The sequence below is a fragment of the Chiloscyllium plagiosum genome, unplaced genomic scaffold (genome assembly GCF_037043375.1).
Source record: "Chiloscyllium plagiosum isolate Xiang-an unplaced genomic scaffold, Cpla_swu_hap1 HiC_scaffold_3, whole genome shotgun sequence".
In the NCBI taxonomy this organism is placed as follows: domain Eukaryota; kingdom Metazoa; phylum Chordata; class Chondrichthyes; order Orectolobiformes; family Hemiscylliidae; genus Chiloscyllium; species Chiloscyllium plagiosum.
In genome coordinates, this window is record NW_028270141.1 from 76,455,955 (window position 1) to 76,477,093 (window position 21,139).

Below are 21,139 nucleotides of genomic sequence, written 5' to 3' on the forward strand. Positions count from 1 at the left end.
GCAACTTTGGACAACTCGTCCTCAGTCAGCTATGGAGAAATGGCAGTGATGTGCTCTTAACTCTAACTTAGTACTCTAAAGTACTTACCAAAGGTGTCAGTTCTAAGCTGGTGAAGGAATCAGGAGTTAGCTTGACAGTGCATTCTCTGAGGGATCTGTGCCTGCTTCCTCTGCAGTGGAGGAGGAGATGATGTCCAGAAGGGCTAATCTCTTCAGGCCAGTGATGCTGCTTGTGCCTGCAAAAGACAAGAGAATGAATGAGTTATAAAATAGGGGTAGAAGGTTGGTTATGTTAGGAATACTTGCACAGTGCTGGTGATTGAAGTGCAGTGCAACATCAAAATGAATCTTACTTTGTTGCCAGGACAGGGGGCTCTCCCATCAGTGGTCACAGTTCTCTCCTGCTAAGAAAAGGATCCTCTTCTTTTATGAGATGAAGAGATGAATGTTGGGCACTCCACTATCTGTTTTGGCTCTCTTCCCGTATTGTGTGCCATTCTCCCCTGAAATGAGACAAAAGGAGGGATTGAGTGAGATGAAAATGTCTGGCATAGCTGTGAGCACTGGCGCAGGTGGGGTAAAAATGGTGAGGTGCCCTGACTGAGTGAGTAGGCAGCACAGCGGCAATATAGGGCAATTAGTTTGGCTGGGGGTTGTAGTGAGTAAGAGAGATTTAAGGAAAATGCTGCAATTGTAAGAATGATAAATCATGAGCCTTGGTTGAATGTGAGTGCAATGGCAATTCGAGTGAGTATGAGCGTGAAATAAATTTCATCACTGAGAATGTTGCAAAGCACTGCAAGTAATTGTAATGTGTTGAAATCACAAAAATCAGTGGAAGGATGTGCAGACATGTAATCTTCACTCCTGTCATTGGATCTATAAGACCCAATACAGCTTCTAGGACAACACTGGACAACACACAGAGAAAAATTAGCCATTGTTTAAAAGGTTATCTACCAGGGAAAGAGAAAGCAGTTAGTCATGTGATGTTGTCATAAACGAATAATTTTGTTCCCTGTACTAATAGATGAATATGACGAACACATGATATTACCAATCCCCTTTTAAAAGAGAACTGAGCCAAAATTCCAATTGTCATTACACTGTTGGCAGGATAGGAATTCTGAACACTTTAAACTTGCAATGCATCGTGGGGTTAGCCAATTTACATAGATACAGGCCGGTTGTATAAATAGAAGGTTGCACACTTCACATAGTGGGGGAGGGCTGTGTGAATTAAAAACAGATTGAAAGTTAGATCTCAAGTGGTCACCAATGGGGGAAGGATGCAAAAAGTATCTGGAGTCAATGTATGGATTTAATCCAAAACCTGCCACTGCTTAAAGGAACAATGGAAGCACAGGAAGGATAGTGGTGGCACATTGAAGAAATGATCAGTAGACTTTAGAAAGCTGAAGCTCTGAACAGGAGTATGGAAGCAAAAAAATTATGTTTAGGAGCAAGGGTTGGAGATTATCAGGAATATAGTACATCCTCTAAGAATGGAAGCGATTTCGATACTGGTAACTAAATCATTAACCCTTATTAATTAATTTGCGATGCATGAAGTTTAGCAACTGACCATAGCATACAAGATAAGCTGCATGCTACAGTTTCTTTACTATGAGTATCTTTTATTTCTTCAGTAAGATCTGATGTACAGATACCATGAACCATCTCAGAGAGTTAAAAATAGGTGAAAGGGTTTCACCAAAAGCCAATGCGTTTCTCAGTGCCAAAATCCGAGTATGATCTTCACAAGATTGCAAGGTAACTTGTGCTGAGTTATGACATTTTCTGCACCACTCGATCAAGAAACCTCCTGGTATCGAAGATTTGGTCGCTGCAAATCAGGTCATCAGGAACTGTTTTGTTAAAAAGGGTGGAAAACAGAATACAAGAACGTTGAAGCACAGCTGCCAGCTTACAGGATGCAACTGATACTGTTAAAGTTTAGAATCAGAGAATGGTTACAGTTTAGAAAGATCTCATTCAGGCTATCGACATCCCCAATCTCCTCCTCCTCTCTCTAAGTCCCTGATTTTCAGATATATATTCCCTTCCCCAATTAAAGGTCTTGATTGCTTCCAGCAAATCCACAATAAGAATAACCATAAAAGCATTACATACTTACCAGTGGCCCATACTTGAAGGTCTTACTTAGCACAGTCTAAAGAAGGCTGAATGTCCAGGAATTGCATACCTCATCATTTGTTCTCAGAAGAATTATCCAGCCTGGATTGGAGGAATGGGGATTAAAAATGAGCAGACCTGAATTTCTACCACTGTGAAAATTCAGGCTGTTTTAAAAACATTCAGTTAACCTACATGGCATGTTTTCACAATAACCCGGCAGGTATTCCATATTACAATAGCACATATCCTGAGGTTACAGATTACCTACCTCTCCAATCTATTGTTGATTAATTAATTAATTAATCCAGAATTACTTTTCTAATTCTCCATTTCTGATCTAGTTGACTGCAGTCTTACTGCCTCATATTCTCTGAGTAAACATTTTGGGAATCTGTTAGGTAGAAATCTCAGACGAAGAATTGCTTATGGTATTGATATTTCAGTCCAAAGACATTTCCATATAATTAAGATGCCTCTGACTATTTTGGACTGGAACATTATCCTACAGATTTGGGAAGAATTAGGTATATTCAAAAATGACACCTTGTGATGAATTAAGAGGCTATTTAAATATATAGAGATGCATTTATTTTCAAAGAGTGGGACGTACAGAAAGTTTACATTTTCTAGCCAAAAATAGTGAGTATTACTCCAAAAGATTGAAACTCAACAGACGTAGGCCTCCTCTGAAGTTTAACACCATAATACAAAGAGCTTATACATAGCATGGCATTTTAATGAAAGCTTTTACACAAGGTTGGAATTACATTTTTGCAGATACTTTGCATGAAAATATTGCATAACAATAACTTACATTTTCCATAATTTCATGAAAATAACCTATTCTGCAAATTGAAATGTTCCACTTGCAGCAATTATACTTGTGGGCAGTTATGCTTGCAGTAAGCTGACCAGTACCATTTTATCTATCGGCAACAAGTAGAATGTGACGGTAACCTTCCTGAGCATAGGCAAGTAGTGAGACCACTAACTTGCTGCTGGTGGGCACTGGATCATTGTGAGTTGCAGTGGAGAGGTACCTTGGTAACTGGTGTGGAATGGCAAAACATAGTCCTCTCTCCTCGTGATTGTCCTGGATATCTTTAGGCTTGCTATACCAATCTCAGTGCAGTGGTGAGGTTAATTGCTCCAGAATATCTGGAGTCAGGATGGCATTATCTTGTTATTTTACTTTCAGTGGGCATCCACAGCATTATGGTTATGTTTTCAACAACCACAGGAGTAAGAGGGAGGAGAAAACATTGTAAAAACTATTTGCAAACCATGGCTAGTGCCACTGGCTCTAAAGATTTATTCAATGCTGTCAGTAAGCTGACCTTTTCTTAAGGAAACCAACATACCTGAGGGCACTGACCCTCCTTAGTAGGAACTACCTCTGCCACAATATCCAAACTCAGGTTTTCCTGGCATTCAGGTCAATTCCGGCTGACCATGTCCTTTGCTCCGCCAGGATATCTCTCTGATTCCTGTTTTGGATGCTGACTTAGTGCTTCCAGACTCTCTCTACTTCTCCTTCCACACCTATGTTGTCTTTTCTGTTACTCCTTATTCAATCTTCCCCATTCCACTTCAGAAATTGAAGAAATGAGGGCAGTTATCATCTGTATTAATGGATATTTAGAGGGTAGCTTATAAATATGAACAAGCCCCAAATATGGTGATGCCAATGGGAAGTAAAATATTTATAGTCATCAACACTTTGGGCAGAACATTTCAGTCCATCGTTGGGACTGGGGTTTCAGATGGCAAAGTCAGTAAACTTCTTATGGTGCCTTCCCTGTTGCTTAACCACACACACTAGGTTTGCCTATGATTTAATGGTTGGCAGTGGATAAGGTCTCAGGCAGCACATCCACCCTCATGTCAATTCAGTCCCTTAATTGGCCAATTAATGGTCACTTAAGGGACACTTTCTGCTCAGTTTTGAATGGGAGAGATGATGGTGAAAGTCCGATACATTAGACTCTTTGGATCTCAGGCAGGAAAGTACCTGGGGTGGGAAAAGTGCCTCCTACATGGACTCCCTTTTCCAATTGGAGGCATTCCCCATATCAGCAGCCCCCATGCGTCTCCTCCCAGCCCACTGACCCACTTGACATCCTTCAGGCCTTCAATGGGGCTTCAAATCCTGGCTCCACCAGGGACAAACAACTCCATCATCCTCACCTTCTGGGCGACTGGATATCCCAGTAGTGCTGCTGAGACAATGGAGTGCCAGTCAAATGCCTGCCTCAAGCTATAGGGCATTAAATGACTCTGGGCCTGTTGGAGCAGGGATGGCTTTTATGGCGATGTTGTCATCAATGGGGACGAAACCACTGCTATCTATAAACGCTGCCCTTTAGTGTAACTTTACGCAATAATTAAAATACAATTTAATCATAGAATTTGTTTAAAAATAGGGGATTTTTATGAAATTATGGTATACAATAATACATGTAAATAAATTAACATAGTAACATAAAATTGTGTTCAATGAGGTAAGTTATGCAGATTTCAAATTTTACAATTGTCCAGTGTATTTTGTATCTTTCCACAGTTCATAAAATAGATACTGCATATATGAAAATGGTGCACACAATACTCGTAAAACTTACAACATTATTGTGTAAAATAGATGAAGGCATCAATATTAGAATTTTATAATCAGAACAGTATCAATGGATAAGGAATAAAAATGATGTTGATCAAAGAATCAGTCACTTTCTTATACAAACATCACCTATAGCCATTGCTTTAGATGGAAACATGAAAGATGTAATTTTTGACAACAAAATAAATATTGGCAGTGTGAGCAGCAACCAAATAATAGTTACCATAACAACAAGCTTTCATTTTATTTCTGCGCCCTAGTATTTGGCAAAAGATCAAAAAGCTATCTTTAAAAGCTGCTTAACAAAAACAAAACAGTGCAAAAAGTAAAATAGGGTTTTATTTATTGTATTAAAATGATAATATCTTATATTTTCCCTTCAATAGGAGCTTTTTCCACTAAAAGAAGTAATGCACTTCAGAGTGGTGCATGGTGATAAACATGATGATACTTTATTTTTGCTGCCTGTGCCAAAGTTTGCAATTCATTACTTAAAATTCAGAACCATCCTCCAAGACTTAAAGCAAAGCTGAGTTAATTAATGTAAATCCCTTTAAATTCTCATACTTCTTATGTAACTGGTTTGCATATTTGCTTCAATTCATCATAATTCAGAGGGAAAAAATATATAGTTCATGAGAAGTTGCAAGTTCTTAAACTTGAAAGTTGGCTGTATAAAGGGCAAGTCCATTTGATGTGTTAAAGGAATGTTCAATTTTAAGCAATATTTAAAGTAGACCAAGAAGAGGGATAAATGCCATGAACTTCATGAAGAAGGTTATCTTTACCTTGCCCTTTTTCAATTTCACAACTCGAAGATACAAGACTTTGTTTTAAATTGCATATTTAATTTCCATCAGCATAATAATATGTATTTTTGAAATGTTTAAATTTTATTTTGAACCCCATTGCATTTATAATTTTTTGGGATTGCTTATAAATATTTAAATGAATGTATTATGGCATTTCTTGCAAATTTTCCATCTTAAACTGCTAAAGTTCTATGAAAAACAAGTTCTCTCATCCATGTCCATAGATTAACGCAAGTATCAGAAAGTTCTAGGGTTTACAAAAATGGAAACAGAAGTCATTCATTCTTTTTCAATTGCTTATTAATATTTAAAAAGCTCATACCCATGCTTGGCAAGTGTCTTATTATAAATAGTGGCTGTATTTTGAAGCTTTATTTTTTCTCTTGAATAGACTGTTGGCACAAACTCCCAATCCACTGAATGAGAGATGTCATGTTAGCCTAACCAAAATAAAAAAATCTTAAGAAATATGATGAATGACTGATAATCTCCCTTAAATGTAACCCAAATGGATGATAAGCTATACAATTTCATCACATTAAAGGTATTTAGAACATGCACTAAATTCAATCAAATTGGCCAAAAGAACTTTACTTCAGAAATAAAGAACATTGCATAAAATGTATGTCTAATAGCACAAACATATTTTCAAGAAAGTATTTTTGACAAATTGATTGGAAATCTTGTGAGGCATTTTAACTATTTAAAATTACATTTAAAAATGAACAGTGAGGAAGTTGCAGCTGCAGCTCAAGCAGTTAAACTTCCATCTTCAGCCATTTCTCACTGTTAATAAATAAAATGACCTGTCCACTGGTTGTGTGTCAGCACAGTGGATTTCAGTCGCGCTATTAGACCTTTGCTTGATACATGATTCAAACAAAAATTGGTACTTGAGTGCCAAATTTCAAAAGTATATTTCAGTATTAGAGATTAGATAGTAACATGAATTAATGGGCTATGTGATGACTACAGATGCAGTCAGCTGGTGATGTGCTGTAAAGGCCACCTGGGAGGTCCTTGGGAGATGCAGTTTCTGGGAATTAAATCTATGTTCGGGACTCACTATAGATTCTCTTCTTCATTAGATAACAATTTGAACAGTAATTAAATCAGAATAATAACAACCTTAACTCTGAATTGTACCCATTTTATGTGTGTATTCTGCATTTGAAATTCACATATTGGTTACAGCAGTTTAGTAGGTATCTAGGGCACCCACTTTCAACAGGGATATAAAGAAGGACACCAATACCCATTTCAAGTCTCTCTGCTAACCTCTGCAGCATATACTGCAGTCAGGTTTTTTTCAGGTACTCAACAACCAACCTAGCAGTCCATAAAAGAAGTTCTGGGACTTACCATCCTCAAGAGAAGGGTAAAGTTCAGTTTACACTACTGTGGAATCAGGGACTCTTTCAAACATCATATTAACATGGAGGACTATGTTGGCCACTGCTTCCCCAATCATTCTGCAGTCCCAATCTTGAATGCATGTTACCAATCCATACAACCCCTACTCCAAGCTTGGACACTCTTTAGAGATTTGGCCAATGACTGAGTTTACTGATTTTACTGACCCCTCCAGCCCACTTCGGTGTCGCTTCAGCTGACGAAGGAGCAGTGCTCTTAAAGCCTGTGATTTCAAACAAATCAGTTAGACTACAACCTGATGTTTTGTGACTTCTGTCTTTGTCCACCTTAGTCCAACGCTGGCACCTCCTCGTCATGGCTACCAACTTTAACAAGTTCAGTTTTAAGCAAAGTTATTAGAAAATATTATAGTCTCCTAACTGACATTTTAGTAATAAAGGGTATACTTTCATATACTTGTTTAAAATAAAAAGATGTGATCAGGAAATATTATTTAATTTTAGCGAGGATAAAAGAATAGAAATGAATGTTGAAAATAGACTACAAAGTGAGTTTACATACTTAACTTGTTTTTCCATCATTTTAGAAGCAACCTTGAAATACTTTGGAAGAAGAGTAATTCTTTCTGATACTTTGAAAGAAGACCATGGGTTCTTCATTCACAATGTCACTTAACAAAACTTCAAAGCAATATAAAAGTCAGGAGGGGAGGCCGTGTATCCTACTGGAATTTGACTTTCTTGATGCAATGGGATGACCCTCAACAGGTTTTCTCCAGGGACAACATGGAGAGAAACCTACACACAAGCCATTAACCCTGTACATTAAATTATGACAGCATATCTTTGCAGGGCCCACCATCTGACTTTTACTTCAAAGAAATGGTCGGTCTCTGGGCACTGCCTGAGAATGTAATGGAGGCAGGTTCATGTGTGGCATTCAAGAGGGAATTGGATTAACTAAAAAGCAAACATATGTAAGGTTACAGAGAGAAGGTGAATTACTTATTCAGGGAGCCAAGGCAGACATGACAGAAACAAAACCCTCCTTCTGTGCTATCAATACAGACATTTGATGGATGGAGAGCAGACCAGAAACTAGACCATGCCAAATGTTGGAAGTAGGGGTTTAATATGAAAGTCTAATTCTCTGATCTCTGCTCATGTCAGGAAATGTGACTAAATTTAACTCAATATATATTCCAAACCAGATAAAAGAGAGCCATAAGTAAGTGTTTAACTTTATAATGCTTGAGAATTCATACAACTTTATATACCCATATAAAAGTCAGGACTTGACACAAATTTTCAGGCAAAAAGTAGGAATTGACATCTACAAGAGGTGGTGATGTAGTGGACTAGTAAACCCAAACTCGAGACTAATGTTATTATAGCAATCCTACACAATGATATTATTACTGAAGTAGAAATCCAGAGACTCAGGTAATATTCCAGGGACCTGGTTTAAATCTCACTCTAGCAAATGGTGGAATCTGAATTTAAAAATAAGACTGGAATTAAAAATCTAATGATAATCATTGTCTTGTTAGAAACTACCCATTAACATTGAGATGGATAAGGTTTTAGCAGGCGTGAAAGTAGAAAAATCCCCAAGATGTAATCCAGGCTGCTGTGGGAAGCAAGAGAGGAGTTTGAAAAGGTTCTGACATTAATTTTCATATATCTGGCTACAGGGCAGATGAAAGAGCACTGGAGGACAGCTAATACACTATCATTCAAGACAGTAGTAGGGATAAACATGGAAACTATGGAAAGATCAGTAAGTCTAACATCTGTGGTAGGGAGGCTATTGGAAAGAAGTCTAAAGGACCGAATTAACCTCCACATGAAAGGTCAAGGACTAATCAAACATAATCAGCTTGGCTTCATAAAGAGATGATGTCTAACGAATTTCACTGATATATCAAGGAATTGACTTTAGGAGGTAGATGACGGCATTACATTGATGTAGTCTACATGGACTTCTGTTAGGCTTTTGACAAAGTCTCACATGGCAGATGCAAAGAACCCATGGAATCTAGGACAGTTTGACAAATTGGATCCAATACTGGCTTAGTGGCAGGAAGCAGAGGATGATGGTTGAAGGATGTTATTGTGAATGAAAGTCTGTGACTAGTAGCATACCACTGGATTTGTTGCTGGATCTATTGCTGTTTGTTGTGTACATTAATAATTTAGACTTGAATATAAGAAGTATGATAAGTAAGTTTGCAACATGAAAATTGGTGTTATGGTAAATAGCGAGGAGAAAAGCCTTAGACTACAGCTCATCAGATGGGCTAAATAGTAGCAAATGTAATTTAATTCTGTAAAGTGTGAGGTGATGCATTTTGCAAGGACTAAAAAGCAAGAGAGTACATGTTTAATGCTAGGTTCCTAGAAAGTACAGAGGACCTTAGTGTATGTCTGTAGCTCCTTGAAGACAGCTGTATGAAAGAATAAGGTGGTTAAGAAGGCATATGGGATATCTGCCTATATCAGTCAAGGCTTTGAAGGCAGGTGCAAGAAAGTAATAATGTAGCTGTATATGACATTAGTTAGGCCACAGCTAGAGTACTATGTGTGGAATTAGTCACTACACTTATCGGAAGGATTGATTGTATTAGAAAGGATACAGAAGAGATTTATTTGGATGTTACCTGGGCTGGAACGCATCAGCTATGAAGAGACTAGATAGGCGGGGTTATTTTACTTAGAACAGAAAAGGCTGAGGGTATCCTGACTGAGGAATGCAAAGTTCTGAATGGTTTAGATGAGGTAGGAACGTTTCCCCTTTGTGGAGAGGTCAATGTTTGGGATCACAGTTTTACAGTAAGAGCAAAAAGTTCAGAGAGGATTTGAAGGGGACAAAGCAATCCCCCTGAGGATGGTGGGTATCTGAAACTCACTGACTGTAAGGGTACTTTGGATGGGAGTCCTCAAGACATTTAAGAATTATTTAGATGAATACTTGAAACACCATTGAATACAAGGCTACAGGCCAAGTGCTGGAAAATGGGACTAGAATGGATGGCACGGTGGCACAGTGGCTAGCACCGTTGCCTCACAGCGCCAGAGACCTGGGTTCAATTCCCGTCTCAGGCGACTGACTGTGTGGAGTTTGCACATTCTCCCTGTGTCGGCGTGGGTTTCCTCCGGGTGCTCCAGTTTCCTCCCACAGTCCAAAAAATGTGCAGGTTAGGTGAACTGGCCACGCTAAATTGCCCATAGTGTTAGGTAACGGGGTAAATGTCGGGGAACAGGTCTGGGTGGGTTGCGCTTCGGTGTGGACTTGTTGGGCCGAAGGGCCTATTTCCATACTGTACGTAATCTAATCTAAGAATACATGGAGGTTTGATGACCAGTGCGGAAAAAAATGACCGAATGGCTTCTTTCTGTGCAGTTAAAAACTCTATGACTCTCTGAGCAGAGATATTTTTAAGGTGTTGAAATTCAAGCTGCTTCTTTTCAGGAATACCAATAATGATACTGTTAAAAATCACATGACACGAAGTTATAGTCAAACAGGTTTATCTGGAAGCACCAGCTTTCGGAGTGCTGTTCCTTCATCAGGAAGGAGCAGCGCTCCGAAAGCTAGCGCTTCCAAATTAATCTGTTGAACTATAACCTCGTCTTGTGTGATTTTTATCTTTGTCTACCCCAGTTCAACACCGGCTTTTCCACATCATAATAACACTAACACTGGATGCTGACCATGGTTCTGGATTTAATATTAACAGCTGTCCCAATGTTGTTAATTGGTATTCCTTCTTTCACTCAGCAAAGGGCAAATTCTTTTGAAAATCAAAAACTCAACAGAATGTCTCTAACAACTCTGTTCCCAAAACTGTTACATGGTAGATGAAAAATGAAGGATTTTTTGGGCCAAATGTCTGAGGTTTACTTATGCACATGATATATGCAAAACAAATGATTTCTGGTCTGAAGGTTGAATCTTAGATGGGATTGACTATCATGAGAATATATTCGGTATATAGATTTTAATCAGATTCTAGAAGAGGGAATATGAATTGGTTAGACTATGAATGGACAACTGGGATCTGTTGCTTGAAATTCCTGTGCCACATGGGGATCTCAGGACACTCCATGTCCCTTGGTGGATTAGGCTGTAGGAAGTATTTCCAACTGCTTCAGCTGGAGTTCAGGATTTCTGAGACTGGGGGATAGATGGAGTCAACGTAGAATATCAATAAGGATGTGAGATTCCTTGACCATACATTCCAGGAAGTGGTCACTCGGCAGACAGTAAGAGTGCAGGATAGTCGTTGGGCCAGCGTCCAGAAGACTTAGAGGAGGCAGGAAGTACAAGAGTCTTTGGGCTGTGTGTGCCACAACCAGAATAATATCCATGAGACTGCAGGACTTCAGTCCAGCCCAAGATACCGATGACAAAGGGAATGCCTCTGGGCAAAGAACGAAGGGCAGTCATTTTATAATGGTCCATGGTCAGATGGACTGTCAGGCTCTTAGACATTAACAGCACAGAAAGAGACCATTTGACCCACTGTGTCCATGCTGGTCAACAAAGATTTGACTACACTAAATCCATTTTCCAGCATTTGGGTACGGCAACACAAGTGACTATCTAAATATTGCTTAAATATTTTAAGAATTGCTAACTCAATCACCCTTTCAAGCAGTGAGTTCCACACACGCTGAGTGAAAATGATTCTCCTCACCTCTCCTCTTGGCCTTCTACCTCTCATTTTAAGTCTAAGCCATCTTTTTGCCGACTCCTCTTAGAATGGAAAAATCCTATCCACCCAATCTATGCTTTTAATAATCTTATACATTTCTATCAAATAGCCTCATAGTCTATGCTGCTCCAAGGAAAACAATCCCAGTTTATCCAATCTTTCTTCATAGCTCAAACCCTCCAGTCCAGGCAGCATCCAGATAAACTTCCTCAGCACTGTCTCAAGTATATCACATCCTTCCTGTAATACGACCAAACCTGCGTGCAATACTCCAGCTGTGGCCTAACCAGCATTTTATACAGTCCAGGCATAACCTCCTTGCTCTTGTATTCTTTGCCTTGCCTAATAAAGGTAAGTACACTAGACACCTTCTTATCCAACTTATCGATCTACCCTGCTACCTTCAGGGATCTGAGGGGATATGTACCAAGGTTCCCCTGATCAGTACTTTCCAGGTCCTACTACTCATAGCATTATCCTTTGTCTTGTTAGCCCTCCCAAGTGTATTATCTCACTTTCCCAGGTTGAATTTCATTTGCCATTGTTCTGTCACTTGGGCTGTCTGTTGATATTCTGTTGCAGCCTATTTCTTCACTATTTATCACTCCACCATTTTCCTATCATTCATGATACCCCATACATTTAAGTTCAAATAAACAATGTACACCACAAACACCAAGGGCCTCAGCACTGAGCCCTATGGAACCCCACTTGAAACAAATTTCGAATCACAGAAACATTCTTCTACCACCATCTACTGCTTCCTGCCTCTCAGCTAATTTTGGTCTTTGGTTCCATGGGCTCTTACTTTCTTAACCAGTATGTAATGAGAGATCTTACCAAACACTGTGCTAAAGTTGTTGTAAATGCACAGCAAATGCATAACACTCAGTGCTCCTAGTTACGTTCTCAAACAAATTGATCAAATTAGTCAAATACAATCTTCCCTAAACAAATCCTTGCTCATTATCCCCAATTAATCTGTGTCTCTCTAAGCATAAATATCTTCTGTCCCTTAGAATTCATTGTAATAACATCCTTACCACGAGGTTACAATAATTGGTCTGTAATTTCCAAATCTGTCCCTTCCTTGCTTTCTTAATAATGGTCACACAACATCGGATTATAGTCCAACAGATTTATTTGGAATTACAAACTTCCAGTGCATTGCTCTTTCATCAGGTAGCTAGTGGAGCAGGATCATAGGGCAAAGAATTTATTATAAAAATTCACTATAAATTCTATGTTCTATTATCCTGCTCCATCATCTACCTGATGAAGGAGTAGTGCTCAGAAAACTTGTACTTCCAAATAAACCTGTTGGACTATAACCTGGTGTTGTGTGATTTTTAACTTTGGCCACCCAGTCTTACACCGGCACCTCCACATCTTAATAATGGCACTACCCTGGCAGTCCTCCAGTTCTCTAGCACATCTCTTGTGACCATGCATTTCTATAAACATCATGAATTTGAGAGTAAAAGTCATTGCATTTGGGAGCAGAATATTCTTCAGGAGGAAGGTAGTGATTCAAAACTTGTCATGCTTATTGGATTTAACAGCACAAATAATTTAAGTGTTGGGGTCCTGTAGTCAGATTTTCATGAGCTAGGGAGAAAGTTATTTGTAAGGCCGTGGTGGTAGTGAGCTGTCAGGTACTTCCAGTTTCAAGTGCTAGGAATAGAGGGAACAATAGAGAAAGACAACGAATGGTTGGCTTGAAGCATGGTGCAGGGGGAAAAGCTTTCAGAGTCTGAGGGAGATGAGACTAGTTCTGAGTCAGGGGGCATCTATTCAAAAGCGACAGTCACTTAACAGAACTGAAACTGATGTCCTCAAAACCAGGTTCACTATAATATGGTTAGGGGAAATAAATTAAAATGGAACCAACATAGAGAAAAGGAATAAAAAGGAGGGTATTCAATTGTAATAGAGGAAACAGGCACCATATTAATTAAGAATACATGAAAAAGATTATAAAATATACAATGATAGGTTTACAATGCATGCAAGTAAATACATAAAGTATGCTGAATAATGTTTTTAACCTTCAGGTACAAATGAAGCTGTGCCAACATGACATAATGGTAATAAGTAAAGGTGGTTTGAAATGATTAAAAACAGGTAATAAGTCTTCAAGGACACAATGTAGTCCGAATAGATAGTCAACAGATAACAAGAAAGTCAGATTGAAGTACTGATAGGAAGGACATTGTAATTTAGAAAAGTCAGGATACGCTAAAGAGACCAACGACATAATTTGGTTAGTTAAGAGTTCCAAAGCATAAAGCTAATGCTACTGTAGGCCTTTAAACAGAATAGCAAACCGACAGAGACGTGCAAGAAGTATAGAGTGATGATGATATTAGAGTACAAAAAAAGAGGAGAAAGAATATCTGAAATATATTCAGGAGAATTTCCTTGACCAACACTTTTTAATCCAACTAGAAAAGATGCATTGCTAGATTTCGTGGAATGAAGTGGGTCAACTGACAGCAAAAAGACTGAAATAGTCTGACATAATAACTGGATAAATGACAGATGGATTTAATGCAAAGAAGTTTGAGGTGAAGCATATTGGCAGAAGGAATAGGGAAAGATAATATAGCTGGAATGGCACAGTTCATTAAAAGGTACTTAGGTTAGCAGTTCACGTGTATAGATCTTTTTAAGTATTGGGGTATATTGAGAATGCAGTTATAAAAGAACATGGAGTCTTAAATTTCATTGAGGCTCAGAGTACAAAAGCAGGAACATGATGTTGAACTTGTGTAATGCCCAATTGAAGCCACAATTAGAGTATTGTGTCCAGATTTTATCTACACAGTTTAAGACAGATATGAAAGTCTTTGAAAGTGTGCAGAATAGATTTACCAGAATGGTTTCAGGGAAGATGGATTTTCATTATAATATTTGGCTGGAAAAGTTGGGGTTGTTCTCTTTGGAACTATGGAAATTGAGGGGAATTTGATACTGGACACAAGATTGTGATAGGTAAACCAAGAAAAGTTAATTCCACTATCTGATTGTACAAAGACCAGGGGACATAGATTGAACAAATTGGGCAAAAGATACTAGGGGAGCATGTGAGGAAGAGCAATTTACACTGCAAATTATATATCCTGGAACTTACAGCCTATAATGTTAGTGAAAGCAGAGATGATTAACAATTTCAAAAAGAAAATGTTTCAGCACTCGTAAGAAATAAGTGTACAGGGCTATGGGAACAGAATAAGGAATTTACTTTATTGCTCTTAAGACATTTGGCATGGGTTCAATGGGCTGAATGGCCTTCTTTACTCCCATAATGACTCTGACAATGTATGACTTTAAAGAAGAGGAGATTGTTTAACTTTATTGATTCCCTCCTTGAAAAGAATGCTATACCTGCATATTATTTATATTGTGTCAGATGTTGTGATTGACTTCAAACTTTAATTGGTTAAAAATAAGTATTTTTTGAGGTGTAAATGTAATCTCCATACAGAGTGCTGCTAGCACAACAACATTCTAAAATCAGTTCCATGCTGTTCCTCTCGATTCTTTTTCTTCAAATATTCTATACAATGTTCACAGTCACGAAGCGAAGTTACATAGTAAGTCTCAAAAGATAGATTTGGGAGAAAAAAAACCTACAACGATGAGAATATAGCAGATACCCAGTATGGAGTCTGTCCCTTCAACAAGATCTGTGATATCTGGTATCCAGAGCAAATGACTAATAATTTGCACGTCCTTGTTTCAGATGTGAAAAATAGCATTGTGAATTATGGAAGAGAAAGTATTTTTTCTAACCTTAAGTAAAGAATAATAAATACAGGAAATGAGAATTCACGATTAAGGGAGAAACGTTTTAAGCATACAGTACTCTTCAAAAGGTTACAGTATAATGCAGGTCATGTTGACAGTCTCAGAACTAACACTGTAGTTTTAGCACAAATCATTTTTGTCAGATAGGTAAGAAAATACCTTTCAGTGGTATCTTTACTGTATGCATGCTCCGAGATTATTTTGCTTTATATGGTTTATTTGTTTTTACATCTTTGATTCTGTATATTCTATTTTCTTTCATTAATATAGTGAAAATTGTCTAATTATTCTATAACTCTACAAGCAATACTGAAAAATAAATTAAGCTGCAATAAAAACAAAAGATTGTGCAAAACAAACTCTTCTATTTTTCCTGAGAGCTTCTATCTGCTGTTCATTATTTCAGTGACCTGATCTATTTAACAAAAATACACTTTTGTTTAAATAAGTACTTCACATTCCAGTCATAAATAAAGGTAGCCCATGGACAAATCATAACAATGGGAGTCACAAGAATGGAAGTAATACAAAATCAATAGGCCAATCGGCATCCTTACTTTAAAATAAATTAAAGCAAGGAGTACAAAAGTGACCACTGTACGTATGGTAACATCCTACGTTCCCAATCTACACTAACGTTTTATCGAGAAGGATTGAATTACACATGGAAAGAGTGCATTTGTTCTGTTCATCAGAATAGCAATGTAAGAAAACATATTTTATGAAAATTATAATTATCAAATTACATTGACTGGCAGAAAATATTACAGGCAAGAAATACTTAATTAAATTTATCAACACAATCTATTTGTTAAAGATTATTTACTGACACTTCAAGTATTATAATAAGGAATCTATTGGCTGAGACTTGCAGCTGCAGCAGGGCATAACATGCCTATTGGCAACAATTTTCCTTGCTGATTTTTCTTTATTGAAGTCACAATGGAAAACTAACTCCCCAGGTGTCTCTGCCCCTCTCTCCAATAATGCATTATATTTTCTTCTTTCAGTATGTTTTAGCTTTAGCACTGTTGACTCTATTTTGGATTCAGAATTTTAACTTAATAACTCAGAATAAAAGTTCAATCAGCATTTGAGTCAAACTTCACGTTCGTCTTTTTTTTCAAATTACATGACATTCACTTAATTTCCTGGATGAACCCTACCAGTTATTTGTATCTCAGCTGGTTAGGAATTAACAAATCCTACTAAACTGAAATTATCCATTCATATAATTAAATTCAGAACATTTTCTAATTAATGTCCATCCTCTGCCTGGGCTGTTTCTGCATTTCACTGTGTAATCTCCTTAAGGAAGCTATGAATTTCAATTATAGATGTTTCTGGTGTTACTGTCCATTGTTTGTGTCTAGTTTATTCCCGTACTTGGTGGCAACTTTATTTATAAACAATAGAAATATAAAATTAAGCTCATAACCTTAACATCTTATAGAATATTTATACATTTTATGTCAACTTTGGGTCATACATAACCCTCTTGTCTTTGACTGTGGAAGTTCTACCCCAATTCCCTATTCCAATTACTTGAGCAGAGAACCCAGATTGATAGTCCAATGAAGCATTGAGGGAGTGATACACAGTCACAGACTCAATATATTGAATAAAATATTAAATTGAAGTGATGTTTGTCCTCTCAGATGGATATAAGATATTAAAATGAACTCACAACCGCAAATCTTAAACTTAGTCTAAAGAATGCCTCCATCCTGACAATATAATCAATTCATTTACTTTCATCCCAAGTTAAATGGATATTTAAAGAAAAAATTGTGATATTATTAACACTGGACTGGTCAGCAAAAAGGCAAACAGAACTTTGGATTATCTCACTTGAAGAACAGAGCATGAATCAGAGAGAGAAATTATTAGCTACTATAAAACACTGAATCTTGAGGAATATGTGCAGTTCTGAATCCAAGCTGCAAAAGGATGACCTGAAATAACAGGAAGTACAAAGATTGTACAGTGTTATGAAACAGAGTTAAATGTATTTTGAAGTAAGCGTTGTGCTGCTTATCTTTCAAAATAAGGTGCCTAGGTGTGATCATATTGAAGTACTTGAGAAAGCTGCACAATACAGAAAGTGGATCTGAGAGCAAAACTCAACATTTACACGGGATAGGGAAACATATATCAATGGGGAATAGAGGAAGCATAATTTACATGAAAAAAAAAGTGAACACAAATGAAATATAACTTACATATATAAATGAAAATAAACACGTGAAAGGATCTGCCCAACAAGTAACAAAAAATATTAATTTTAATAAGTTAGTGGGTATGTTTTCAGTAGGCAGGGCTGTTGAGAGATTGAAAGAAATGGACAGAAGATTTGTGATTTTTAGACTAGTTAAACGGTTGGAAATTGCCTTTTTCTACCACTATTGAGTAAGATGAATGAAGATGGGAGGATGCTTAGTTGGGGCATAAACACCAAATGGCCACTTTCTGTGTTATAAATTGTAATTCTGTGAAAAAAGTGATGCTATTGTAAGAGAGCGCAAATAGATTTCTCACATATTGTCATTGCAAGGAGATTTGAAGTGAAATTTTTAGAATAAGGGTCCCAGATCTTTCCCAGGATTCTCTTCCTACCTATTACTTATCATGGAAAATTGTGTCTGTTTTGCACTGTGCATCATAAAAGAATGCTTCTAAGTGGCGGACTTGAGGCATTCTCATTGTGATAAAGCCATATACAAAAGCAAGTGTTATTCTTATAGTGTTGCCATAAAACAATCAAACTGTCAAGAAGTACTTAACCCTTTACTTGGGCAAAGTGTCCTTCTCTCTTACCAAAATATAACCTTTTTGAAGGAAAAGGCTGTTGGTCAGAACAAAAGATTAAACAGACAGCATTTAGTACAGGCTGCATAACATGTAAACTTGGCTCAGAAAATATTTTTCACTGTTATTTTACATTGAATTCTGACTAAACTTGAATTTGATTTTGAATACTTTTCAATGATGATAAGAAAATGTATTTACAATAAAGTTGGCACTTCCACTTTTTGAATAAAGACATAATTTACCAATAGCTACCACCCAAACAGGCAGGCGAGGATGTACTGCAAATATTACAGCCTATTTCTAATTTGAAATGTTCATACCAAGTGACATATTACCATCATAATTTACACAGAATCCTCTGTGTTACTCTACTCATCCTGAAGAAGTGCTTTTCTCTTTCATGATTAATGTGTGGCCTGGAAGCTGTCAGTCCAGGGAAAGTAATGGTTGGGTATTCTCATCATCTTTATCTATGTGTTTCAGAACTCCAGGTTCAACCACTGACTGGGATCTGTAAGCAAAATGAAAGTGTGTTCAGCATGAGGACTAGGCAACAAATATGTTGTGAGTGACATTTTAAAAAAAATTTCTAAGACTTATCATGAGTAAGCAAATAGGTACAAAGTTGTAAAATGGTCATTTAGGGAAGGCACTGAAAAACAGTGGGTGGCTGTGGAATCATTCCTGGCATGACTCTGCATCTCCAGAAAAACAAGGGAGAAATTATGAACTGACCTTGGAACAATCAACATGAGCAGATTCTGAAATCAATAACTGCACATAACTGTCAAATACAATTAATGCTGAAAGTGAAAGGTCCATAACAGGTCAAGCTTTAATCACAGTAGCCTGCTTTATTATCTTCTCTTGTATCTGCAGAATTTTAAATATTAAAAATGTGCATGTAATTTCTGATTCAGGCATCCTTTAAGAGTGTGCAGATTCATTTCCTAAGGGTGAGACATTTCTTTATTCCTGATCATCATTGAATCAAGGGCATTGCAGCATCAATGACTAATATTTTTCCTTCATGTGTGTAGCCATATGCCTGCGCTTTAATTCCAAAACTGTACCAGAATGGTTGACATCGAAGTCACTAAAAGGATGAGGAGAAAGCAAATAGCCAATTTCACAGAATCATGAGCCTAGTTTGCAAGGTTGTTCAACAGAAATCTGGTGATAAGGGCTCCTAAAAAAAGGTTTGATCTTCGAGGTTATTAAGGCTATTAAATTCAATTAAAAAAACAGAAGGGAGGACAATGAAACAGACGTTTCTCATCCATACAACCTTTGGATGGGTGAGCTTAGAGCCACAAAGGTCCTGGGCAAGAGTCAAACTTTAAGCAAAAATGGATAAAAATATGTGTTTTGAAGACTTTGGCAGTGTAACCTAGGACCATCACAGAAGGAGTAACCTCATTTTGGAGTTCAGATAAAAAGGACAGACCCAGCAGAGTGACTGAAGCCAAGCCAGCTATCCCTCACCAGCACGAGTAATACTTAAATCTCAGTAGTGAGTCTGAGGCAGCTTTGTTTGTAATCTGATACATTTTAAAGTTGCAGTGTTAAACTGACTGATTGAGAAAATAAAGAAGTAACCTGCAGTACTGGCTGTAAATTGTGTTCAATGATGTTCATCCAAAGACGGAAATGGACAAGTGACTATGATGGATTTGGAACCAACCAGAACAAAAATAGATGTTTCTATAAACTGGGCAGAAATTGACAAAGCTGTGCCCAAAAAAAGGATTGTTATCCATTAATAGTCATTTTTACCCAAGTAACTTAAAGGTGGTGAACGTAGCAGTGAATAATTCATTTTTAGACTAGAGGGAAGTCTACACTGATGCTTCCTATGGATTAGCATTAAGACCACTGTCCTTTTTAAATATATAATAGCCCAAATCTTCCAACCTAGGTTGAAGTCTCGATACATAATCCAGGTCAGACAAAAAAACCCTGCACTTTTCTTTGGGCTCAGCTTCTGATAGGGAGTCCTTTTGACTGACGCTGTGCAGCAATCCTCACATGGATTGGCACAGACGATCTGTGTCGAAGCCTTTTATGGTACTAGCAGTAAATTAACACTGTTTCAAGATCTTAGACCCTCTTTGAAAATCTATATGGAGAAGTTATGTGGATGAGGATGAAGTGCACCAGGTAAGTTGGGGGTATTATTGCAGGATCCCTTGGGCTCAATGTACAGAAATTTTTAAAGGTGCCAGTGTAAGTTGAGAAAACTATCATAAACATACATAGAAATTCTTGGTTTTATTAGTACAGGCATAGAGCATAAAACCAAATGACATGTAGAAAACAACGTTTCACCTCATATGAAGTGTTATGAAAGTGTGGATGTACCATACCTTTAAGAAAATTAAAAGTTAACAGAACTACCTGACAGTACCAAGTATTCAGAACAAGATATAACAACCTTTTGGTCCAGCAATCAATGTAGCTGGTTGCCTAGAGACATAAACAAATTCAAATTTGGCTAATTAGTTTAAATTATACCCCAAAATACCAATATCCAATCAAGTTTGTATTTAGTATATTGACAATATTAAAAACCAATGAAACAATCCGATGCTTTGGGGTAGAAGACCGGGGAAAATTGAACAGTTGGAGGAGAACTGCCACAAGACCTACATATGTAGACTGCTAGTCAGAACTGTCTGAGTCGTATCTGTCTAGACAAGGAGTGGACATAGAGAAATACATTGACACTGACCAGGACAGCAAATCGACAAAGAGAAGATTTCTCAGTTGGCTGGTTTTGAAATTTGATTTTTTTAGTAAATCGTAATCGGGAGTTTTATCGGACTATTATTATAGAAGGGAAAGGAAAAGATAGGTGAGAGG

General features: G+C 37.5%; 1 protein-coding gene across 1 annotated transcript in view; it reads right to left on the reverse strand.

Moving 5' to 3' along the window:
- Positions 1-12,934: 12,934 nt before the first annotated feature.
- Positions 12,935-21,139, reverse strand: part of clvs2 (clavesin 2) — a 106,959-nt gene continuing 98,754 nt past the window's right edge. Inside the window, exon 5 of the mRNA XM_087980905.1 lies at positions 12,935-18,788. Within this exon, the coding sequence (XP_087837031.1) occupies positions 18,704-18,788 (85 nt within the window). The 3' untranslated portion in view covers positions 12,935-18,703. The remainder of the gene's footprint in view (positions 18,789-21,139) is intronic.